Below are 21,399 nucleotides of genomic sequence, written 5' to 3'. Positions count from 1 at the left end.
GGAGAACCCCACGGTTTTGTATTGGGCACATTATTGTTTTCGATATTTATCAATGATATTGATGAAGGTATATCAGGCTTAGTGTCGAAGTTTGCAGATGATACAAAGGTTGAGAGGATTGTTAATGACACTAATAACAGTTTGCTACTTCAACAGGGTCTAGAAAAGTTTAACAGAAGGTTTGAGTTGTAGCAACTGAAGTTTAGCATTGAGAAATGCAAATTTATATAAATGTGTGTATTCTTAGATCGGTTTTCCTGTTTGTTGTACGAAACATCCGAGTTTCCGGTAGAAGAACCCACTGTGAGGACAAGATTTGAACCCACGCCAAACAGTGTGGAATGATGATGATCGTAACCACCTTGCTAACCGAGAGATGCTGACTAGGGAAGAGCAGTCCAAATATTCTGGCCGACACACATTGGATGTTGATTTAGAGAAGCTCCAGTATCAGTTAGAAAAATAAAAATAAATATTTTATATTTAATTTTCTATATTATTAATTACAATAAAATTTTATTCGTTTTGCAATGAAATTTTATTCGTTTTGCAATGAAATTTAAAATGTTTTTCGTTTCGTTTTTCTTAAAAATGGTAGCTGACGCAAAATTTTCAAATTCAAAATTCAAAGTTAACGGAGTCCCCTATTTTTCTAAAACAGAAGAAAGAAACTTCTTTGTTAAATGAATTACAGCCTTCTTACAACTTTTTCTTGAACATTTTCACTTCAACTTACTCAAACACAGAGTTATTAATAAAATTGTTTCGCGCGTTATCAGTTCCTTCCTTTTTACTCCACCGACTTTGAATGGTTTTTGAAAATCACGTAGGACAAGAGATAAAATGTAGGAGCCATATTTACGAGTCCTATCTCTCTCGGACGCCTAACGAAACCAAAACCAAACTGATATCAGTTTCTACTCTTGCAGAACTTAATCCTACCACATAACATAAGTTAAAAGTTTGTTTATCAGCTGAAGTCTCTATCTTTTGACGCTTCGTGAAAATTTGCAAATATTGTACTATTTAAGTTCTAACTTCTAATCAGCGTTGATTGATTGGTTTGTGTTCTGCAGATGTCGTAATACCTGGGTTCATAAAATCAACATGGACAGATGTTTTAAGATGGGAGAAATCGAAACTCTGGGAATGAGCGAGAGAGTTCAACTTTTTATATTTTCTCTGTCCAAAGATGGTTGTTGATGACCATTTCTTCTAACGTCTGTAAATGTGGCCGAGATAAATTAGCCCATATTCTTAGAAGCTGAATTCCTGTAATTGTACAACCAATCAGTTTGGTACACAAATACAGACAGCCAAAAATAAATACGAATAGATCGATATAAACAGCAGTAAGTTCAGGACTTTATCTTAAAAAATACCAAATGAAAGAAATGAGCAAATCAGTTTTGGAATTTCGGAACTGATCTATACTTCCTGTACGGCTGGTCTAATTATCTTGCATTGCTAATTTCGGCTGGAAGAGCCGAAAGAGGACGTTGAAGCAGATAATTAGCAATGCAAGCAAACCACTCCCGAATCCTGTCTCTGAGACAGGATTCGGGGGTGGCTTGCATTGCTCGGAGACATTTTTCTCCAACCATGATTACCCATTCTAAGATGCATGATGGATATTGGTCCTACTTGTCCCAGTTCTATGTTCCAAAGTAGAACTGGCTGCATCATAACGTCATAAGTACCAATTGACGGATGTTAAGCTCAAGGACTTGATATCCATCAAGAAAACAATTACATTCTCTTTTCTCTTGATATCATGAAATTCATGATCGAAATTTTTCTCATTCTTTTGCGCATTCGTCAACTTAAAGAATTTTCTTGATTTCTGTATATCGCGTAGTTGTAATGTGATATTATGTGAGTGTTAAATAGCTGTGATTATTATTTATTTTTTTTATCTCAAGGGTGTAAGCTGATGTGATATTTTTTTCGTACCTCTACAGGACCTCAAGACCTGACCGTTGAGGACGCCGCGCAAATTGTGATGTGGTACAGAAGTATGCTGTGAACTGTTTTCAGAGTGAACGTACACAGGGCTGGTAGCAGTCGCATTTTGGATTTCTTAAATGATACATACCTTAAGCCTTAATACAATGTATATTTAGTTTTGAAAAAAAAAATGAACCCTTTTCTAATCTGATCTAATGCATTCGAATACATCCTCTTAGAGTATCCTGCATCGATCATTTCACACGAAAATTCAAATCCCCTTCGTTACGTTCAATCCACAACCAGATGAAGGCAGATGAAAGCAAAATAGCGAGTGATGTACACAGAAAGCAAATTAATCTCAGGTTCTGTTTATGGTATGAATGCTTTGTATGTAGACTACACTATCCATCTAAAAACTATTTGGACACTCCTTTTTTTTTATAGTCAGCTGAAGCTTCCCTATTAAACAAGTGAAGCAGATGGATATGACATTTTTTGCCATGACGTGTATCTGTAATGCGTTTACACTGGTTTCCCACAAATCCCCAAAGAATACTCCTGTGAAGCCAAGAAGAGAATCCCTCTTCTGGGGAAAACACGTCAAAGTGGCTAACAGAATCAAAGATCGATAAGCACAGCAGCTGTGGCGAGCATAAGGAGAATCGCTCCAAGTAAGGAGCCAGGCCAGCAGAAGATAGAGGTGCCTCTGCCTGGAAGAGACGCTGCAGTAAAGGCATGTAAGCCCGACGTCATCGAGATGCCAAACCCAAGGAACGGAGAATCTCACGACGGAGGCGCCGTCTGCAGGTAAATCCCGCATTATTAGCAATTGGGCCAGCAACAACTGGAAGGATTCCCAAAATCAAAACCCACACTGAGAGAACCACAGCTGCAATTACTATTTGCAAAGTAATTGCAAAGTCCTCACGGCAAGGAAATCCGAAGACGGGCGAAGCAATTTGAGCAAGGAGTGCCATCAGTGATAATGGCAGACTTCCATAGGTAAACGAGTCACTGCGTTGAAAGAGGAGTGCGTACATGCGTGTATATGTGTGGTATGTATGTGTTAAGCGCTGAAGAAACTAAGTTATCAGGTATACATAATATCGTTATTTTATGTCTGTAAATGGCGTATATTCTGTAATGGAGTTGCCTTTTTTTGTGAAAAAAAAATCCGTTTTTCAAGGACAATAAGACATGCCTCATTGACCCATTCTCGCTTGAGACCATTCCCATTGACCCATTCCAGACTTGACCCATTCTCGCTACCACTTAACTCAGCCACATTGTGAAACAAATTCCATAAAAGTTCATCATTTTATTGGGGGAATTCGAATCGGTTCTTTTCCATTGGTATGGAGAAGGTGGTAATTGTTTTTCGCAGCAGGGTACCCTTTGCTAAAAAGCTGGTGCTGTTCGAGCATGGTTCATTGAGATTAATGTACATAATTCGCAATGGGTGGTGCGAAATTTCAATTTAAATCCCACAGAACACTTACAGCATGAAGTGGAACTTCGGGTGAGGGCCAGACCAAGACGTCGTACGTCAACAGTTCAATTGGTTACTTTTCTGCAAGGAACTCCTGCAAAAAAAGGAACACTACTGTAATTCTATATTTACGGAGCTATAACTATTTGAAATTTAAAAATGGAGTTTTGAAAGGTAAAAAATAATAAAAATAGTAGAAAATAAATGAATAAAAACATACAGCTAGTATGAATAAATATTTTAATCGTTGCGTTTCTTACTATTATATTTTTACCTTGCAAAGCCTTGTCTTCAAGAAACTGCTAGAGTTTCTCCTGCAGCGTGCAGATTCGCCCATACCTAGCCATTTCATGAATATTAGACTTTGCTATCCATTATCGATACACGGTGTATTTCTCAGGCTGCCCAACATGGTTTTGGTTATTCTATGAGACAAATCATGTGACTTCTCCTTTTGGTTTATCTTGTCAGATGCATGCTACAAACATCAACACCCATCACTTACTGGACAGGTTACTATATGAAGCACACTCCCCACATAACTATGGTTAAGTGAAATTTTGGATAACCTGAATTACACTGTACATGTACTTAAATCCTGAGATAGGACTCAACAAATTTCGAACTCCAATCAACCATTGCACCACCTAGCTTCCATTACAGGTTGCTTGACTACAGCCCACATTACAAAATAGTATTCTCTTTCGGCAGGTGCTGTTTATTTATAGTGTGATACTCTGAGATAAGTGGTGGTGGTATTCTCATAATAATGCCTAGCAGAATTGCTTTTCATCACACCAAACAAAAAGTTTATGTTGTTTGCGTTGGTAGACTGGTTTCGAAACCCAGTTCTTATCAGTTCGCGTTTTATTATCTCTTTGTTGGCTGAATTCCGTTCGGATTCCTGACATCCTTGGAACACGTACAACTGATAACGCGCATTTTTGCTATCCCTCAGGAAGGCTAGGATGATTGATATTACGATATGAATTCAACTTTTTCACTTCTTATCTGATAAAATTGGTTTGGATTACTCAGACGCTGTGTATGCATATGCTAGAGATACATTACACACACACTGGTCAAAAAAATATGAAGCTTTGTATTAAGACAGCTATGGGACGACCATCTTAATACAAAGGAACGTGGGGTGATGACCTGTTGCTTCGTGGATTATAAAGACTGTGCAGGCTATTCGACTGCAATAATCTGAAGCCAGTTATTGTAGTAGAGCTTTAAGAGCATCATCGACTAAGGTCATATTGCTCCGTATATACTGTCTGCAAATTGCGTATATTCTGATGTCAATTTTCTGTTTGTTGAACCAAAAACCCGAGTTTCTGGGAGAAAAAACAATGCTACCCTCGACCGCGACGGACTAACTGAGCCCAGTTGTGAAAAAGGCCCATAGAAATTCTTTCCGTCATTGATAGGATTCAAACTGAAGTAATTTCCACCCAAGATCTGAAGCCAGAATTTGGGAAAAAAAGGTAATCTATCAGACTTAGAAAAAGGTCTTATCTTGGGTGTATTTAGCAGGAGCCACGACTCAAGAAACGAAAGACAACTCGTTTCTCAAAAAGCATCGATATCATAGGTTTTAGGGGCTGGAAAGCAAGGGGTTCTTTCACATTTCAAAGGCATAGAGGTGGCAGAAAAACGGCACTTCAAGAGCAAAACCGTCTTACTCTAAGGATTGTACGGAAAAATAGGACATCCAGTGTGCAATTCAACGAAGCCCAGAACTGCCCTATATCAACGTGTACCTTGCAAAGTGAATTGAAGGAATGGGGTATTAGAAGTCACTTGCCTATTCGGAATCCATTTGTTTCAGAGAAAAACAAAAAACTTCGCTTGCAGTGGTGCTGAGAACGTCGTGATTAGATAGTGGAAAAATGAAAGAAAGTTAAGCGGTCAGACGAATCATGATACACTTTGGTTTGCACTGATATTTGGTAGAAAAGTTTGGCAAGCCTCAGAAAGTGATGAATCCTGCTTGACTTGTTAAACAACCCTACATCTGAGGAGGTATCATGGTATGGGAATATTTTTAGCACGGAATTGGTCCGTTGATAGCGGTGGAAGGTCGCATGTCATCCAGGGAGTACCTGAATTTTGTATTAGGTTCAATGCACTCTGCACTTTTATCCCGAAGGTGATGGCCACTTTTTTGGATGAAAATTCATTAGCGCATCGTGCCGGAATCGAGTAAGTGTGGTTCGGAGAACATGACAAGGATTTCCACCATTGAGATCTGATGGATGGTTCCATCAGATCTCAATCCTATTGAGATGTGTGAGATATGCTGGAGAGAGCTCTTCGGCAGTAAATTTCTCTTCCTTCAACTTTGTTGCAGCTACTCGATATTTTGCTCGAAGAATGATTATAATTACGCCAAACTCACTAAAACACCTTATAGAATCCAAGCCGCGTGGAACATTTGCTGTTATTCGAAATAAAGATCCGGTTTGATGAATAAAGGTTCGTATTTTTTTGGTCAGTGTGGGTAGATGCAATGTAATATATAATGGAAGTACATTTTCAGTATACCTGTATGAAGTACACATAAGGGATTCATCCAAATCAGCCCAGCGTATGGTGACGAAGGTTTCGGTGGAAAGAAACATCATCTGAAACAAGCAACACTTTATAAATGATTAAAGTTCTATCAACATTAAGGATCGTCAAATCAAGAAATTACTAGAATGTAGTGGATGAGACACACTGATTTCCCGAAGAAGTGTCTGTTGTTGAGACAAAACGGAAGGGTTTTAATTTTCCCAGAAAGAAAACAAAAGTCTTGGAAGTAACAAGATCACATTCAATGGAATCAACTGGTAATTCTGACATCTACCAATAATAAACGTTGAATGAAATAATTATAGAAGCTGCTAACATTTTTATGCTATCAAAAAATATAGACCATAATCGGTTTAAAAAACTTACTTCTTAATGGAAAATCAAATCTGAAGAAGCCATATAAACTGTATTCATAAAAATCAACAGTGGCTGATACTAAGTCAACTACTGTTGATAAGTATTGCAGCTTTTCTGCGTGCATGGCATCCTATGATGAATCCCAGATGAAGTAGCTAAGCTCAATGCCTTGACCCAAACCAAGCATTAAAAAGTGTTTTTTTTACCTGTTCTTGATATGTGGATGGCAGGTATGGTTCAATTTTGGAAAAAAGCGACCCATACCCGTCATATGACTTCCAGTTCTTAGAGTGGTCCATGTGCTTTTGGCAATATAGTGTATATTGTATTCTATTTCGAATTTGTCGTTTCGTCGCTGTAGAGTCTAGACAGAGAAATTTGTTGCTGAAGTACAAAGATGCTTCAGCGATCTCATGATGGTCAGAAGAAAGCAGAGGGGGCAGGTGCAAGGTATAGGTGAATTAATGAAGTGCATGCATCATTGGGGCTGTAATTAATCGATTTCAGACGGAGGTGAGTTTCCTCTCACCCTGAGACACTGGTTTTTCATCCCATACTTACGAAACACATGAAAAGCGCTTTTCTCTGGATAAGTAGGAGAATGACATTTTATTTAGCACTGAGCGCCTTAGTTTCAGTGTTGAACCAGTTCTTGTTCCTGAGAGAGAGAGAGAGAGAGAGAGAGAGAGGCGTATGTATTTTTAAGAGGTTCTCCAAATAGTTGAGCGTTTCATCAGGACAATTTTCAATGATTTGTTTCCAGCGAGTAGCTTTTAGTCTTTGCAGAATTATTAACGTGGATGGATTCTTTAATGAGAAAATTCCATTGGATTCTTGTTCCTGATTACGTCAGTCTACTTGTTGGGAACGGTAAAGGTTTCCCCATCAAATTAGATGATATGATCAGATGCAGATTTAAAAGTCGTAGTCGTTAGAATGAGACTGTACAGGTTATGAAATGGGAGATCAATATTTTGATTTGATTTTGGTTTCCAACAGTGGCTGGATCCTAAGTTCTTGGATTTTAAATATTGCACATGTGGCTTCAAGTGATGCGAGACGCTGAGCTGTATGCTTGCCGGTTGGGAGATGTCTTTGAATGCGATGCAGACACCTCCTCCACGTCTCTGATCTGTACCATTGCAAATACTTCCTTATTGGTGGAGAAGAATAGATGTGTGGGTGAGCTGTCTTCAATAATTAAACCAGCTTTCTTGAACGAAAATAATGTTAAATCTTTCGAGGGGAAGGCGAGATTGCAGAGAAGCCAGTTTGTTGAAAATGTAAGCACATTTTAAGAGAATACTCCGAAAGTGGGGCATGCGTACGTATTTCTTGGAATCAATGTTGCTACCGATTGGAGGTAGGGGTTCGAATGCTCTCGAAAGATCCGAATGAGGTATAGCGAAGAGTCGGAAAAGAAAGATATGTATGTGCTGGAATTACAGACCAGATATTAACGGATTGGCAGTCATTTGATCTTCTATGACATGCATCATCATGCCGTGGATAGTAAAGATTAATCTGCAAGTGATCATAAAATCCCAATCTGTTTGGTTGAAAAAACTTCGAATTCTCTCAGAATTACAAGCGTGAATATTTCAATCTCAGGCGTGGAAGCGTAGTAAAAACAGTTTGTTTAGTTTTGTCCTGTGAAATGAATATTATACGTCTTCCCACAGACAATTTTATGTCTGCCCGTATGGTAATACTCCAAATCCCTTTCTTCCTCCAGTGCTTTTGATTTAAAAGTCGTTCCAAACTGTTCCAATTTAACTGTTCCAAATTTCAAATGTATGAGTTATCTTGGAGTTGTTATTCCCGTAAGTGAACCGTACAATTTTCCATCATGAAAACATCGCTGGCACTTTTCTGGCCATCCCTGAAGCTGACTCCATCCGATATTCATCTATAGCATATTTTGTGTCTTAACAAGTCTCCAATAATTTCTGAAAACCAGCATCAACTTCATACATGGACAACATACCCGGGAAAGGAAAATAATTAACGAAGAGCAAGCAAGCCAACATGAAATCCGAATCAACAAAACACTAACGTAATCGTTTGTGCTGTTTTTGGGAAGAGCTATGGAGAATCTGTCCACTGTATTTAGTTAGCATATGCAGTTCAAAAATGGAAAAACCAGAATATAACATCACTCTGTCCCAGGACATCCATCAACATCAATGATTGATAGGATTATTAGAACAGCATCTACTATTTTCCTTGAAGAAAGACGAATTACACTCGAGAAGCTTGCAGATCCCGAGGACATTAGTCATGGAAGCACATAATGCGTTTTGAAAAAGCACTTAGGAATAGCATGTATTTGTTCACTGACTGCTTACTCTTGAACAAAGGCATATTGAAGTTGACATTTGCCAACGTTCAAATATAATTTTAAGCAGAATAATCACCGGAGATGATTTTGATCCAGGATGCATCACCTATGATTTTGATCGAAACAACACAGTTCGCAATGGAAGCATATCACATCGCCTCAAAAGATCTGTTGCTGTAAGGTTTTAGGCGCATCACTAAGGCCATGTTGGGACGTATATATATTATGTCTGTAAACTGCGTGTTTTCTGAGATCGATTTGCTGTTTCTGGAAGCCGACCGGGCTAGCCGAGTGGGTAAAGTACCTGCCCGGCAACCCAAAGGTCGCGGGTTCGATTCCCGCCTCGGGCTTGGATCAAAGTACTGCAAAAACCTTGGGAGGTGCAATATGGCCACAGAAGCCGATGCGCCAACAACTACCAAATCAAAAAAAAAAAAAAAAAGCTGTTTCTGGAAGAAAAACCCGAGTTTCCGGAGAAAAACCATTGTACCCTCGCCTGAGAATGACTAACTCAGCTACGATATTCAAAAGATTCATAAAAAATGCACATGTCATCGATTGGATTCGAACTGAGGTCGTCTGGTGTGGGGAGAATAGAGCTTATACCAACTGGCTACCCACGAGAGCTTCATAAGAAGGCACTGTCCGTGAAAGGCTGTTGATAAGAAAAGCATTATTTTGACTCACGCTGTGCCTGGGCAATATTACCATGATATTTTAAAGAAATGAAATGAATCAGAGATTCTCAAATATTTCTTGATAATGCATAACTGCACACAAGAAGACCTTGCTCCTTCTCCTTTTTCCTGTTTCGAAAGTTCAAGAATGAACAAAATGGGTGTCATTTTCCATTGGACACTCATCTGATAAACGCCATTTTGGGTGCTTAAATCGAGTGTCAAACAATGGATTCTTTGAAGTATGCAGAAAAAGGGGTGTAGAGATGAGGCAAGTGTATTGAATTAGAATGGGGTTAGTGCGTAAAGAAATAACTGTCAGAAGTTCAATAAAACAAAGTTTTATATTTTTAATTTAATTTAATTTTATTTTATTTTATTTTGTTTTTAATTTAATGTTAACGTCTAAAAATTAACGCCTGTGTTAACGTCTAAAAATTTAAAAATATATATATTTAACGACAGAGTAGACTTAACAGTATAATAACATGATTGGTTGTAACTAGGTTTTAGGAGCATTAGTAACTAAGTCCATATTACTCTGTGTGTACCGTTGCTAAATTGTGTGTGTGTGTTCTGAGGTCCATTTTCTGTTTGCTGGACAACTTGCTGCGAGTTTCGCGGTCCGTCTTAGTGGACTGCTTTTGAATTCATTTTTACATATAGGGCAGGTTCTAAGTTCTCCATTTAAGTTATGTCAACCTTACTTTTAGGGAGACTGACCGTAGGACGCGTGTCAGCGCTAATGGAGAAGTACAGGAGAAGGGCCTTAACAAAAGCGTGCAATCTGCTCCCCACCCAGTAGAGGGACGAATTTGAACTGTAAAATCTATCTGTAAACTGTGAAAAACCTCGATCTGCATCACTCTATACTGTGAACCACGAATTCCTGTAATGTAGATGCGTGGAGGAATGGTTCACATGGTATCTGTTCCTGGATTAGACTTTATTGATTCAATTTTGATATTTTGTTATTATAATAATCAAATTGTTGAATAAATTAACTGGTGTACATTTTTGATTCCCTGCACACATAACCAGAGGAATCTTACAAAACATTCACTATACAAGTGACCAATCACAAAGATACAAAGTTCAGCTACAAATTAACCATTAAAGACAAAATATCTGAACAGGAAATTAATCTTAATAAAAAACAAGACTACAAATTAAGCATAATATAAAATGACATCAGCATACTAGGACTGGCACTTGCACAACTGTCCTTTTTATACATTAAGAAAGCCCAAGATGTCATTTCGTGACTTGTCAATCGACCAATAGGTCCAAGTCGATGTTGAGCGAGTCCAAAGTCACATTTGGTGTCTATTGAAACTCTGTAGCCTCTGCAGCAGAAGGGGGAACTCAAAGACTCCGACGTGTCCAGACATGACGAGGGATTAATGGAATGTTCGTCTACACTACCAATTAAGCTACCCCTAAAGTACAAACCTGCATATTCTCGGGCATTTTTTTTTTATTATATTAGGCCACCCGAATAATTAAATTCATCTGCTGTGCTGTGTGTCTTATGTCTATTAATTGCGTGTGTTCTATGGTCGATTTGTTTGTTTTGCTGGACGGAAAAACCCCCGTTTCTGGGGAAAAATCCTTGTTATCTACTCCTGAGACCGCCTAACTCAGCCACGAAGTGAAAAAGCCCCATAAAAGTTCCTCCATCATTGATGGGATTCGAATCCGGGCGTTTTCCACCCGTTGTGGGGAAGACAGTGACGATACCACTGTACTACTACACGCGCAGACATAGTGGCATAGTGTTTTGTGGAAGGCGCCACCAGTGGTTTCCCACATATGCCCCGTATGTACTCTGTGGTGGAATGCAGAACTACTGCAGAAAGAGTGTAATGTCTGGTTTATGAAGTATTGTGTTTTGTTCTGTTGTTATGTCTCTGGCTTCTTGGCCGCAGGGCCCCTAGTGGATAGCTACGTTGTCCGCCACCACCACGGGGAGGTGAGCTAGGCTGCCTATCATACGTTGGCTGTCCTCCGCCAAGGTCGCCTAAACTTCCTGACGGAGACCAAAAAAAGAGAGAAAGTAAGATATGATTATAGGGTATAATCATATCTTTAAAAAATTGCGTTTTGAAAAGGGAAGGAGAAGTCAGACTGATAGGTAATTATTATTATTTATTATTATTATTTTAGGGTTGCCCGTAATTAAATACATTAACCCGTATTTGTGTCTGTAAATTGCGTGTGTTCTATGGTCGATTTGCCTGTTTTGCTGGACGAAAAAACCCCAGTTACTGGGGAGAAAAACCTTGCTATCTACGCCTGAGACCGACTAACTCAGCCACGGAGTGAAAAAGGCCCATTAAAGTTCCTTGCATCATCGACGGGATTCGAACCCAAGCCTTTTCCCCCCGGTGTGGGGAGGACGGTGACGATACCACTGTGTTACCCGCGCAGACACTTAGACTGATAGGTAAGGAGGAAGCCCGCCTTGAGTAAGGTGAAGTAGGGGATGGGGTTGGGGAGTTAAAGTTACAGAGGGAAGGTTCCCCTGCATGATCGCTATCTGGCGATAGAGTCTGTATCCCGCAACCTGAGGGGTGCCAGCAATAATTCTACTCACTATGGGTTAGCATCAAATCCCGCTCTCCAAGGAGTGGTCCAAGAGAGCCAGCAATCCCGCACTTAGTGGCGCCAGCAGTATTCAATCTCGTTTGGTTAAAATGTTCATTCAGGAGGTCATCCAGCCAGGAGGACAATCCCACTCCCGTTCGGTTCGGAGTTTGAGACACCGGATCCAGCGCTGTTCTCTGTTCGGCGATCTTTATTTTTCTAAGCATAAAGGTCTCCTTCGAGTATATAGTTAGTGTCTTGTACGTGGTTTCGTCCGTAGACACCGAGAACTCTCGGTTTCGAGTTTTCTTTGGATTGATGTGAGCAATTTGAGCCTACTAGTGTCATAGGCGGGGCACTCATATATGAGATATCCCTTGGACTCCTCTTCTCCACAATGGCATCGTGGATCTCTTTCAATCCACCCAGATCAGTGCCTCTCCGCACTCCATTAGATATAGTTTCCAAGGCCGCACGGGTGTTGGCACGCACTAGTAAGACAAGGTCGTCCGCAAACTCCAAGGGCTCAGTGCCCCCACTCCCAGGTCCATATCCAAGGAGCTGATCCATGACAATGGACCAGAAGAACGGGCCAAGAACAGAGCCCTGCGGACAGCCGCGGTAGATGAATCTTGATAGCGTTCGAAATTTTTTGTTGGTTGCACTTTCCTGTCTGTTAAGTATGACTTTAAAATGCAATAAAAGTTGACAAAGATGTTGGCATGCCGAAGCCTCCAGAGATCGCTGGGCTACCACAAGCGATCGATGGCCCCTGCAAAGTCCACCACTATGGCGAGCGAGTACTTGAAATCTGAGTGAGCTGTTTTGTGATCAGTTTATTGATGGCGTCCACTGTGCTGCAGCCTGTTTTGAAATCGTATTGTTCATCTGAGTAGAATCCGTGCTGTTCGTAGCTTTTTTTTATGAAAATCCCAAACACGAGAGGTATTAGAACCTATAGTACTTAGTACCGTGCATGGGTTGGAGGTTTAAAAGACAAAAGAAGATATTTGATGACATTACACTTGATCTTCGGTAGACTGTAATTTTCAGGAAATACGTATGAAGGAAGGTTATTCCAGAAGGAGGTTAGACGGAATAGGAAAAGAAGCTCCAAAAGTTTGGCCATCACGGACAGCAGGACGACTGGGCAATATGAAGATGGATTCTGCGGCGACCTGTCTGAGTGTTTTAAAATTCATCTTAAGAGTGACAGTTTTCCACGAAGCTGGGAATATGGCTGCCGTCAGGCATCTGTTAAGGTGACTTAGGAGTGTGGTTGGATAATCCTCAGCAATTTTTTGAGCATATCGACTTCTAGCAGGTCTGCACCTGGTATCTTTCCTTCCTTCATTTTGTGTATGCAAATTATAGGTCCATATCAATAACAGTGAAGGGGGTGGGGCTCAATAGTATCGGTATTATATTGTAGATTTTTATTTATAATTTCCCGTTGCTGATTCGTGAAGGGTGCCTCTGCAACCGGGTAGATGGTATCGAGAATGTTTTTAATGCTGTCTTCCTAACTATAGATGGAAGTCCCGTCCATCTTCAGCGTCGTGTCAAGCACTTTCTTGGGCATAAAAAACTATTATGTTTATACCACCCGAATAATTAAATTCATCTGCTGTGCTGTGTGTCTTGTGTCTGTTAATTGCATGTGTTCTATGGCCGATTTGTCTGTTTTGCTGGACGAAAAACCCCAGTTTCTGGGAGCAAAAAGCTTGCTATCTACAACTGAGCCACTTAGGGTAAAAAACCCATTAAAGTTCCTCGTGTCATCGACGGGAACCTTCTTGGGCATCCTCTCATCTGCCAATCTATTAGAAGTTCGTCGAAACTTGAGTGGTTACCATTAAATGAACATTACGCTAAGCGCCAAAGAAACTAAAGCTATGAAGTGTATTTTATGATCGATTTTTTGTTTCCTGGACAAGAGTTTATTGGGGGGAAACCACAGACTCCTCTGTTGAGACCAACTCAGTCCCTTTGTGAAAGAGCTCATAAAAATTTCTCACGTCACGTCATTTGATATTGTAAAAAAAAAAAAAAAAGTAAAGTGCAGCCATTATCAACCCACTGCAGGATGGAAGCCTCCTCAACAATTCATGCTGAGGGAAATGGACCATAATCTGCCACGCTGGTCCAGTGCGGGTTGGCAGATCGACCGTATTCAGCAGTCAGGGGCTTGAACCCCGGTCTACACAAAGAGCGTGTGCTACTGCACTCCCGCTCCTGCCCACTCGGCTACGGAGGCCGTTTTGATATTGTACACTCATAGAAACATGCGCTCCCATTTATTTCCTATTCTATATCTCTTTTTTATACTCTCCTATAATATTATTTCTTCTGTTGATCGAAAAACGCCAATGTTTTTCGATCAACAGAAGAAATAATCTTGAAAAGATTATTTCTTCTGTTCTTAATCTTGAAAAGATCTGACTTTATCAGGTCATAGGTCATCTTAAACAATGTACTTGAAGATAGCAGCCCCACCTACTCATCTCTTATTTGAAACGTTGCTATCTAAAGCTCAGTGACGCTAAGAACCACTTTATGTGGCGCTTAATGTGATATGCACAAGTCGTTCAAAGAATACTTCTGTTTGGAAGTTCAAATCCGACGATGAAGTTGTTGCTGGTGGTAGCATTAGTCCTAATTGTCGAATACGCCTCTTGTAAGTAAAAATTCTTTTATTGCTTCTTTGGCGATTGGAGGTACACCGAATTGTTTATTACGAGTTCATCTCAGTTGAGAAACTTAATTTTATTCATATGCAATTTTAAACAAGTTCATTTCTTTCTTCCAATGTATTGTAAATGATAAACGCTGAATCTTTTTCTTTCTAAAGACAGTATAACTTAAGTTTGTACATTTTGATATGCTGAGATTCATCGAAAGCCTTTGTGAAAATTTAATGAGTGCCTGGATGAGTAATGCGCATTATACGCAGGATACTGCAAATCGTAGAGCTTAATGTGATATGCATAAGACAATGATAGACATCGTTTGACAGCCAAGAAAAATGCACACTCATAAGTACCATTTCACCTACAACCGATAATGGTCTGGAATAAGGATGACTTCTGCTACCTGAAAGATAATGAAACGAATAAACGGTGCGGCATCGATTTTTGAAACTGGTTAAGCTACTGACTGATGACGATTTTGTGGTCACGAAAATGGACTGGAAGAGAAATTATCAATGGGAAAAAGGAAGCAGGAGCTGATGGAATCTTTCGAATTGTAATCAAATGATGCAGCAAAAGAGATCATCGAACTTATCACTGCAGAAGACGAGCATCTTGGATTGACGTTAAATCTACATACATATTGAGAATGGATCCAAGAGTAAAAGTGATGACACCAAAAGCCATCTGCTAAGTAGCGGATTTACCACTTAACGGCGTTACTTTGGCCTAAAAATAAATGGTTATGTCCAGTATTCCCAAGAAAAACTTTTCCTAAAATTGATAGGAATTATTGGGTTATTAGAATGTAAATTGTAAAATTAAAAACTTTTCCTTTCGCTTTAATAAACTCTGTCTACAGTGTTTGAATCTTACATCTAAGAATTAGTTTCCTTCCTTTCTCTCTCTTTTCATTAGGATCTATTCGGCTGGGTTAGCATTAGCATTAGCATTAGCATTAGTAGAGGCATTTGATGCAAGAAAGCAAGCTTATGCAGCATCAGCCAAAAAAAAAAAAAAAAAAAAACCACTGCCACTTCACCCCTCTGTTCGTTCAAAATACCTGTCCAGCTGAGCCTTAAACTTATTTAGGCTATCAACCTCCACCACAAGGGATGGAAGTCTGTTCCACCAACCAACCACCCGCTGGCTAAAGGCAAATTTCCGCACGTCTATCCTACATCTGTCTTTCCTCAATTTGAATTTATGCCCTCTCAGGTGATTTTTCTGAGCTAGAGGAAGAATCCGATCAGCATTGAGCATGCTTAAACCATTCAAGGCTTTATACACCTCTATCAGATCACCTCGCTGGTGCCTAGTCTCCAGACACTGTAATTTGCAAAATTTAAGCCTTTCTTCGTAAGAGCACCCCTTTGTTCCATTCACTAATCTTGTTGCCCTTCTCTGTACTCGTTCCAGCAGCTCTACATCCTTCTTGAAATGAGGCCTGCAGACCTGTATACAGTACTCTAGGTGTGGCCTGACCATTGCCTTATACAATGGAATAATCACCTCCTTATCCCTGCTGGAAAATTTCCTGTATATCATTGACAATACTCCATGAGCTACTCTTGCAGCCCGTCTGCACTGCTCAGAGAACTTCATATCTGCCTGCACAACCACTCCCAAGTCCCTTTCATTCTCTACCACTGTCAGTGTAGTACCACACAGTTGATACGTTGCTCTGGGGTTGCTGTTTCCCATGTGTAGTACTTTACATTTGTCAATGTTAAACTTCATTTGCCACCTCTCAGCCCATCTGCTCAACCTTTCCAGGTCCTGTTGTAGCAGCATAGTGTCAGTAGTGTCCTTGACAACCCTGCCAACCTTTGTATCATCTGCAAACTTGGACATTAAGCTTGATATACCATCATCAATATCATTTATAAATACAGAAAACAATAATGGACCCAACACTGAGCCCTGAGGGACTCCACTAATAACATTAGTCCACGATGAGCAGTGTCCATTGATTACCACTCTCTTGTCTTCTCCCCCTCAACCACCCCTTTATCCATAGCAGCAATTTGCCTCCAATGTCACACTGCTCCAATTTGTTTAGCAGTCTTCCATGTGCAACAGTATCAAAAGCCTTTCTAAGATCCAAGTATATAATATCAAAGTTTTCCCTGCATCCAGTTCTTTTGTGACTGCATCATAGTATCCAATCAAGTTGGTCAGGCAAGACTTCCCCTTAACAAAACCATGCTGTGTCTGAGCTATAACTGAAGTCTTGTCTAAATGATCCTGCAGTGTTTCTTTAACCAGTGCCTCCATTAATTTTCCTGGAACAGAAGTTAAGCTCACAGGTCTATAGTTACTTGTGTCAGCCTTTGATCCTCCTTTGTGAATTGGGGTCACATTTGCAGATCTCCAGTCCATGGGTACCTCCCCTGAGTCCAGAGAAGCTCTCATAATTATGGCTAAGAGTTTGCTTACTTCCTTTGCTGCCTCCTTTAATATAACTGGATAGATCCCATCCACCCTGGGAGCCTTTCTTGTGTTTATCTGCAACAGTTTCTCCTCCACTTTACTCCCAGTTATTTCAAGATTCTGTAGCTTACTGCTAGAGTTGAATACACCTCTGGCATTCCCCTTGCTGAATAACTCCTCATGTGTGAATGTCGATGCAAAATATTCATTTAGTTTGTTAGCTACTTGAGCAGGATCATCAACAGTTGACCCATCAATATCAAGTGGACCAATCTGACTCATCCCCTTCCTTCTAGAGTTTACATAAGTAAAGAACTCTTTGCTGTTTTTCTTTGCATCCCTTGCCAAGGATTTCTCGTAATCTGCCCTCGCCTGCCTAACCTCCTTTGTAACTTTGTTGCATATCAACTTGTATCTATCATAGGCTTCTGTGTCATGTGTTAATTTGTAAGTATCCCATGCATTTTTCTTCTCTGCCATATGCCTCATCAGTTCATCTGACATCCATTTTGGCCTAAACCTTGAACAATATTTCTTAGTTGGTATGTAAAGCCTAGTAGCTTCCAAGATAAGTTCTTTGAATGCTTCCCATTTTGAATTTGCTGTTGGTAACATCATCAGTTGGTCCCACTGTATAGAATTTAAATACTGTCTCAGTCCATCGTAGTCGCCTTTACGGAAGCAATAACCCTTCCCTTTACCCCTAATGGTAGTTACCTCTTTGAGTAAATCCCACTTCAGCACAATGTGATCACTGCCACCTAGTGGTTCATTTATCTGCAGATTCTTAATGCATGACGAATCAATGCTGATAATCAAATCAAGAGTATTACTCCCTCTAGTTGCCTCCCAAACATGCTGATGTAGAAAACAATCATCCAATAAATCCCCAAAAGCCCTGCTAGTGTGTGAGTGACCAGCCCCCAAATTCCAGTCAATATCTGGGAAATTAAAATCTCCCATTATAAGAATCTCTGATTTACTGGCCCACTCTATTTCCCTGTACAGTTCCTTATTATACTCATCAGAGTCATTAGGCCTATAGCACACTCCTACTCTCAATTTTGATCTCCCAATGCTTATGTCACACCAAACTGACTCAACACTGCACTGTCCGGCGATGTCGACTGGCTTCACTTCCTTGGTTTTTATGTGTTTCTTAACTAATAGCATAACCCCTCCCCCCTTCCTATCCTGTCTATCCTTTCTGTAGACGTTGTACTCCCCAAATTGCAGTTCTGCATCCCTTATATCTGTGTGACACCACGTCTCTGATATCCCAACAATATCTGCCTTCGATGTCTTGACTAACACCTCAAATTCATCAAATTTATTTACTAAACTCCTAGCATTGGTGTACACGCAAGTATACCTGCACCTGTTTCTATTCTTAGCTACCCTAACACAACCCATGTGTTTACTTGTACCGCAATGGCTCCCAGCAGTCTCTGAAATACCATGCATCTCGTTTTTCAGGCTTCTGCTCATTCTAATAGAAGCAGTGCAAGAATCTCTTTCACCTCTGCCAGTGGCTACTGTCAATCTATTGGTCTTTGTCTCCCCCCAAGCTAGCAGTTTTCCGACCCACCTAACACTGCCTCGATAGCATCAGCAAATATTCTTGTTCCCTTTCTATTTAAGTGTATCCCATCCCTGTAGAAGCAATCTCTCCTGTTAACAAGTACAGTCCAGGCTGAAAAAAATTCTACCCCTTGAGCCTTGCTCAATTTTTCCAGGGCCGAATTGATCGACAGGGCTCTCATCATATACTCCCTGCTATCGTGTCTGGGCAGAATTGCAGACACTTTCATATTCAACCCTAATTCTCGGCTTTTGTTCAACAGTGACCTGTACTTGTTAAGTAATTCTGCCGGTCTCCTACTCTTAATATTATTAGTGCCAACGTGTACAACTATATCACCTTTTGTGCCCTTAAAAGATGATATTCGCTCTACAACATCATCAACCTTTGCCCCTGGCAGACATACCCTGGTCCTGTTCCACCTATCTTTTTTACAAAGCATGTTTCCCGTTTCCCTGACAATAGAGTCACCAAGAACTACTAGTTCCTTCGGGACCAGCGCATTCTGCCTTGGGGGTTGTCTCTGTGTCACGCGATGCCCAAGTGCAAGCTCTGGCGTTGATGTGGGCAGCTGAGAGCTTGATGGGCCCTCAATTTAGTTTCTTCGAGGGCATCCACCCTGTCCTTCAAGCTCTCATATAGGCCCACAAGAACGCCGAGTTGTTGCCTGATATCGATACACTCCTTGCATCGCGCACACACAAAGACATCCCCCTTGGCAGTATCATGTCCCGTACCCGATTGCTCTGCAAACATCAAGCAAACAGTGCATTTTATAAGGCTGTGAGTCAGAGGACAACTGCCCCCCTCAGTTCTGCTCTGAGCCACAGCACTTCCATTAGCTTGAACCTTTTGCTTTGCTGCTCTGGTCTGAGTCATGATTCTATTAATTTATTAATTAATTATAATTAATTATGTTATGTTATTAATTATGTTAAATATAATTAATTATATTACGTTTGTAATCTAAGTCGTTATATGTATTTATTTAAACGTACAATTTAACTGCTAACGAAGTTCAACTAACGCTATCTAGTACGGCATACAACTATCGTATCACAATAGCGGGAAAATTACGAACGCTAGCGGAGTTGAAACACGTGGAAACCTTTACCGATACTTTTATGCAATTACAAGGCCCGAGTAAAGAATAATTACACCAAATTAATCAGAAAATCACAAAATAATGCTATACTACTAAATTTAAATCAAAAGTTTTAGAAAAACAATAATTTCAAATCAATAAATAAGAAAAATCCACTTAGCGGCTTTGAACACGACCGTCTCTAGTGGCCTCGTCAGCAGACTATCAGGGTTCGTACTACACTCCTCGACAAAATTAACAGAACACAGATAACTTGGTGCAGCTTGCGATAAAACGGACAAAATTTGGTATGGTCGTGTACCATAGAATAATGATGAAATGAGGAGAGAGAGAGAAACTTCGGACAGGGATAAGGAATATTTGTAGAGGTTCTATAAGAATTGCCAAAAAGGTCATATTACAGAAGTGGATACAAGATGCTCGAACATACAGCCACATGACATCAGAATGGCGTATGATCCCCTCCAACGGCTAAACAGGCCTGACAGCAGTGAAATATGTTCGATATAACGATGTCCATGATATTCTATGGCAGGAAATCATATAAAATCTTAAGATCGTGCTGGCCACGGCAGTCGTTCGATATCTTCAGTTTTAAGATATTCCTCCACCATCCACCACTTCAGCTCTGTGTGCAGTGGCGTTGTCGTGCATGGAAAAGAAAATCTGAGCTAACCGCACCCCTAAAAAGTGGTACATAAGTTTCGAGGATCTGTTCTCGCTGCCTCTGCGCAGTTATCATGCCCCTATCAAAAGCATGAAGAGGGGTGCTGGCACATAAGAACCCTGCCTCCGCCGTAAGTGACCACCCTTTCTCTGACATTGGAGGGATTGTACCGCATTCCTCGCTGTCTCCAAATGAAATAATACCTAGAATCTGTTTGTAGACTGAAATGGGACTCATCAGAGAACAGAACTGTATCCATTTTCAAGGGCTCCATGTCATATGTTTATGGCACACCAGTTTCAACGAGTTCTGCGGTCGTTTGGGTTTAATGAGATGCAAACCACTGGCTTCCTTGCGTAGCGTCCACTTCAATTGATCTTTCTAAACGCACTCGGAAATCTTTTCACCTGTGGCCACAGCAACCTCAACAGACAACTAATGACAGGACATCGTAGGGTTCCTTCTTTAAGGAAACAAAAACATTTCACTTCAGTAAAGTGTTTTTGTTTCTTTCACTTGATTCCTTTTAGTTCTTTTAAATACAAGTAAATTTTATCTTCATTTTAACATAAAACAGTCACTTATTTTATTGTTAACACATATATAGGATATATCAATTTACAAAAGCAGTCATGCTTTCTTTCTATTTATTTATTCAGGCTGTAGAGCAGGCTTCGATACATTCCGTTGTAAAAATGGGCAGTGCATTGAAAGGACGAAAGCCTGCGATGGAAGCTATGACTGCAAGGATGGGTCTGATGAAAGCTGTTCCTGTAAGTATTACTCAGTGATGTAGTTCACTGCGTGCCCTTTTCAAGAAATTTTTAATCTTTATGCTTGAAAAGAATTCATTGGCAGTGTAGATATTATTAACACTCTCTCTCTCTCTCTCTCTCTCTCTCTCTCTCTCTCTCTCTCTCTCTCTCTCTGCTTCAAAAATCA

General features: G+C 40.2%; 1 protein-coding gene across 1 annotated transcript in view; it reads left to right on the top strand.

The window, feature by feature from the left end:
• The window catches only part of LOC150089075 (uncharacterized), a 64,803-nt gene that overhangs the window by 24,120 nt on the left and 19,284 nt on the right, over positions 1 to 21,399 (top strand). The window contains exon 8 of the mRNA XM_090370397.1: positions 21,117 to 21,230. Coding sequence (XP_090226523.1) covers positions 21,117 to 21,230 — 114 coding nt within the window. The remainder of the gene's footprint in view (positions 1 to 21,116; positions 21,231 to 21,399) is intronic.

This window comes from Mastigoproctus giganteus, chromosome 3, assembly GCF_048544385.1.
Source record: "Mastigoproctus giganteus isolate SK-2022 chromosome 3, ASM4854438v1, whole genome shotgun sequence".
NCBI lineage: Eukaryota > Metazoa > Arthropoda > Arachnida > Uropygi > Thelyphonidae > Mastigoproctus > Mastigoproctus giganteus.
This window is presented reverse-complemented; position numbering and strand designations above follow the sequence as displayed.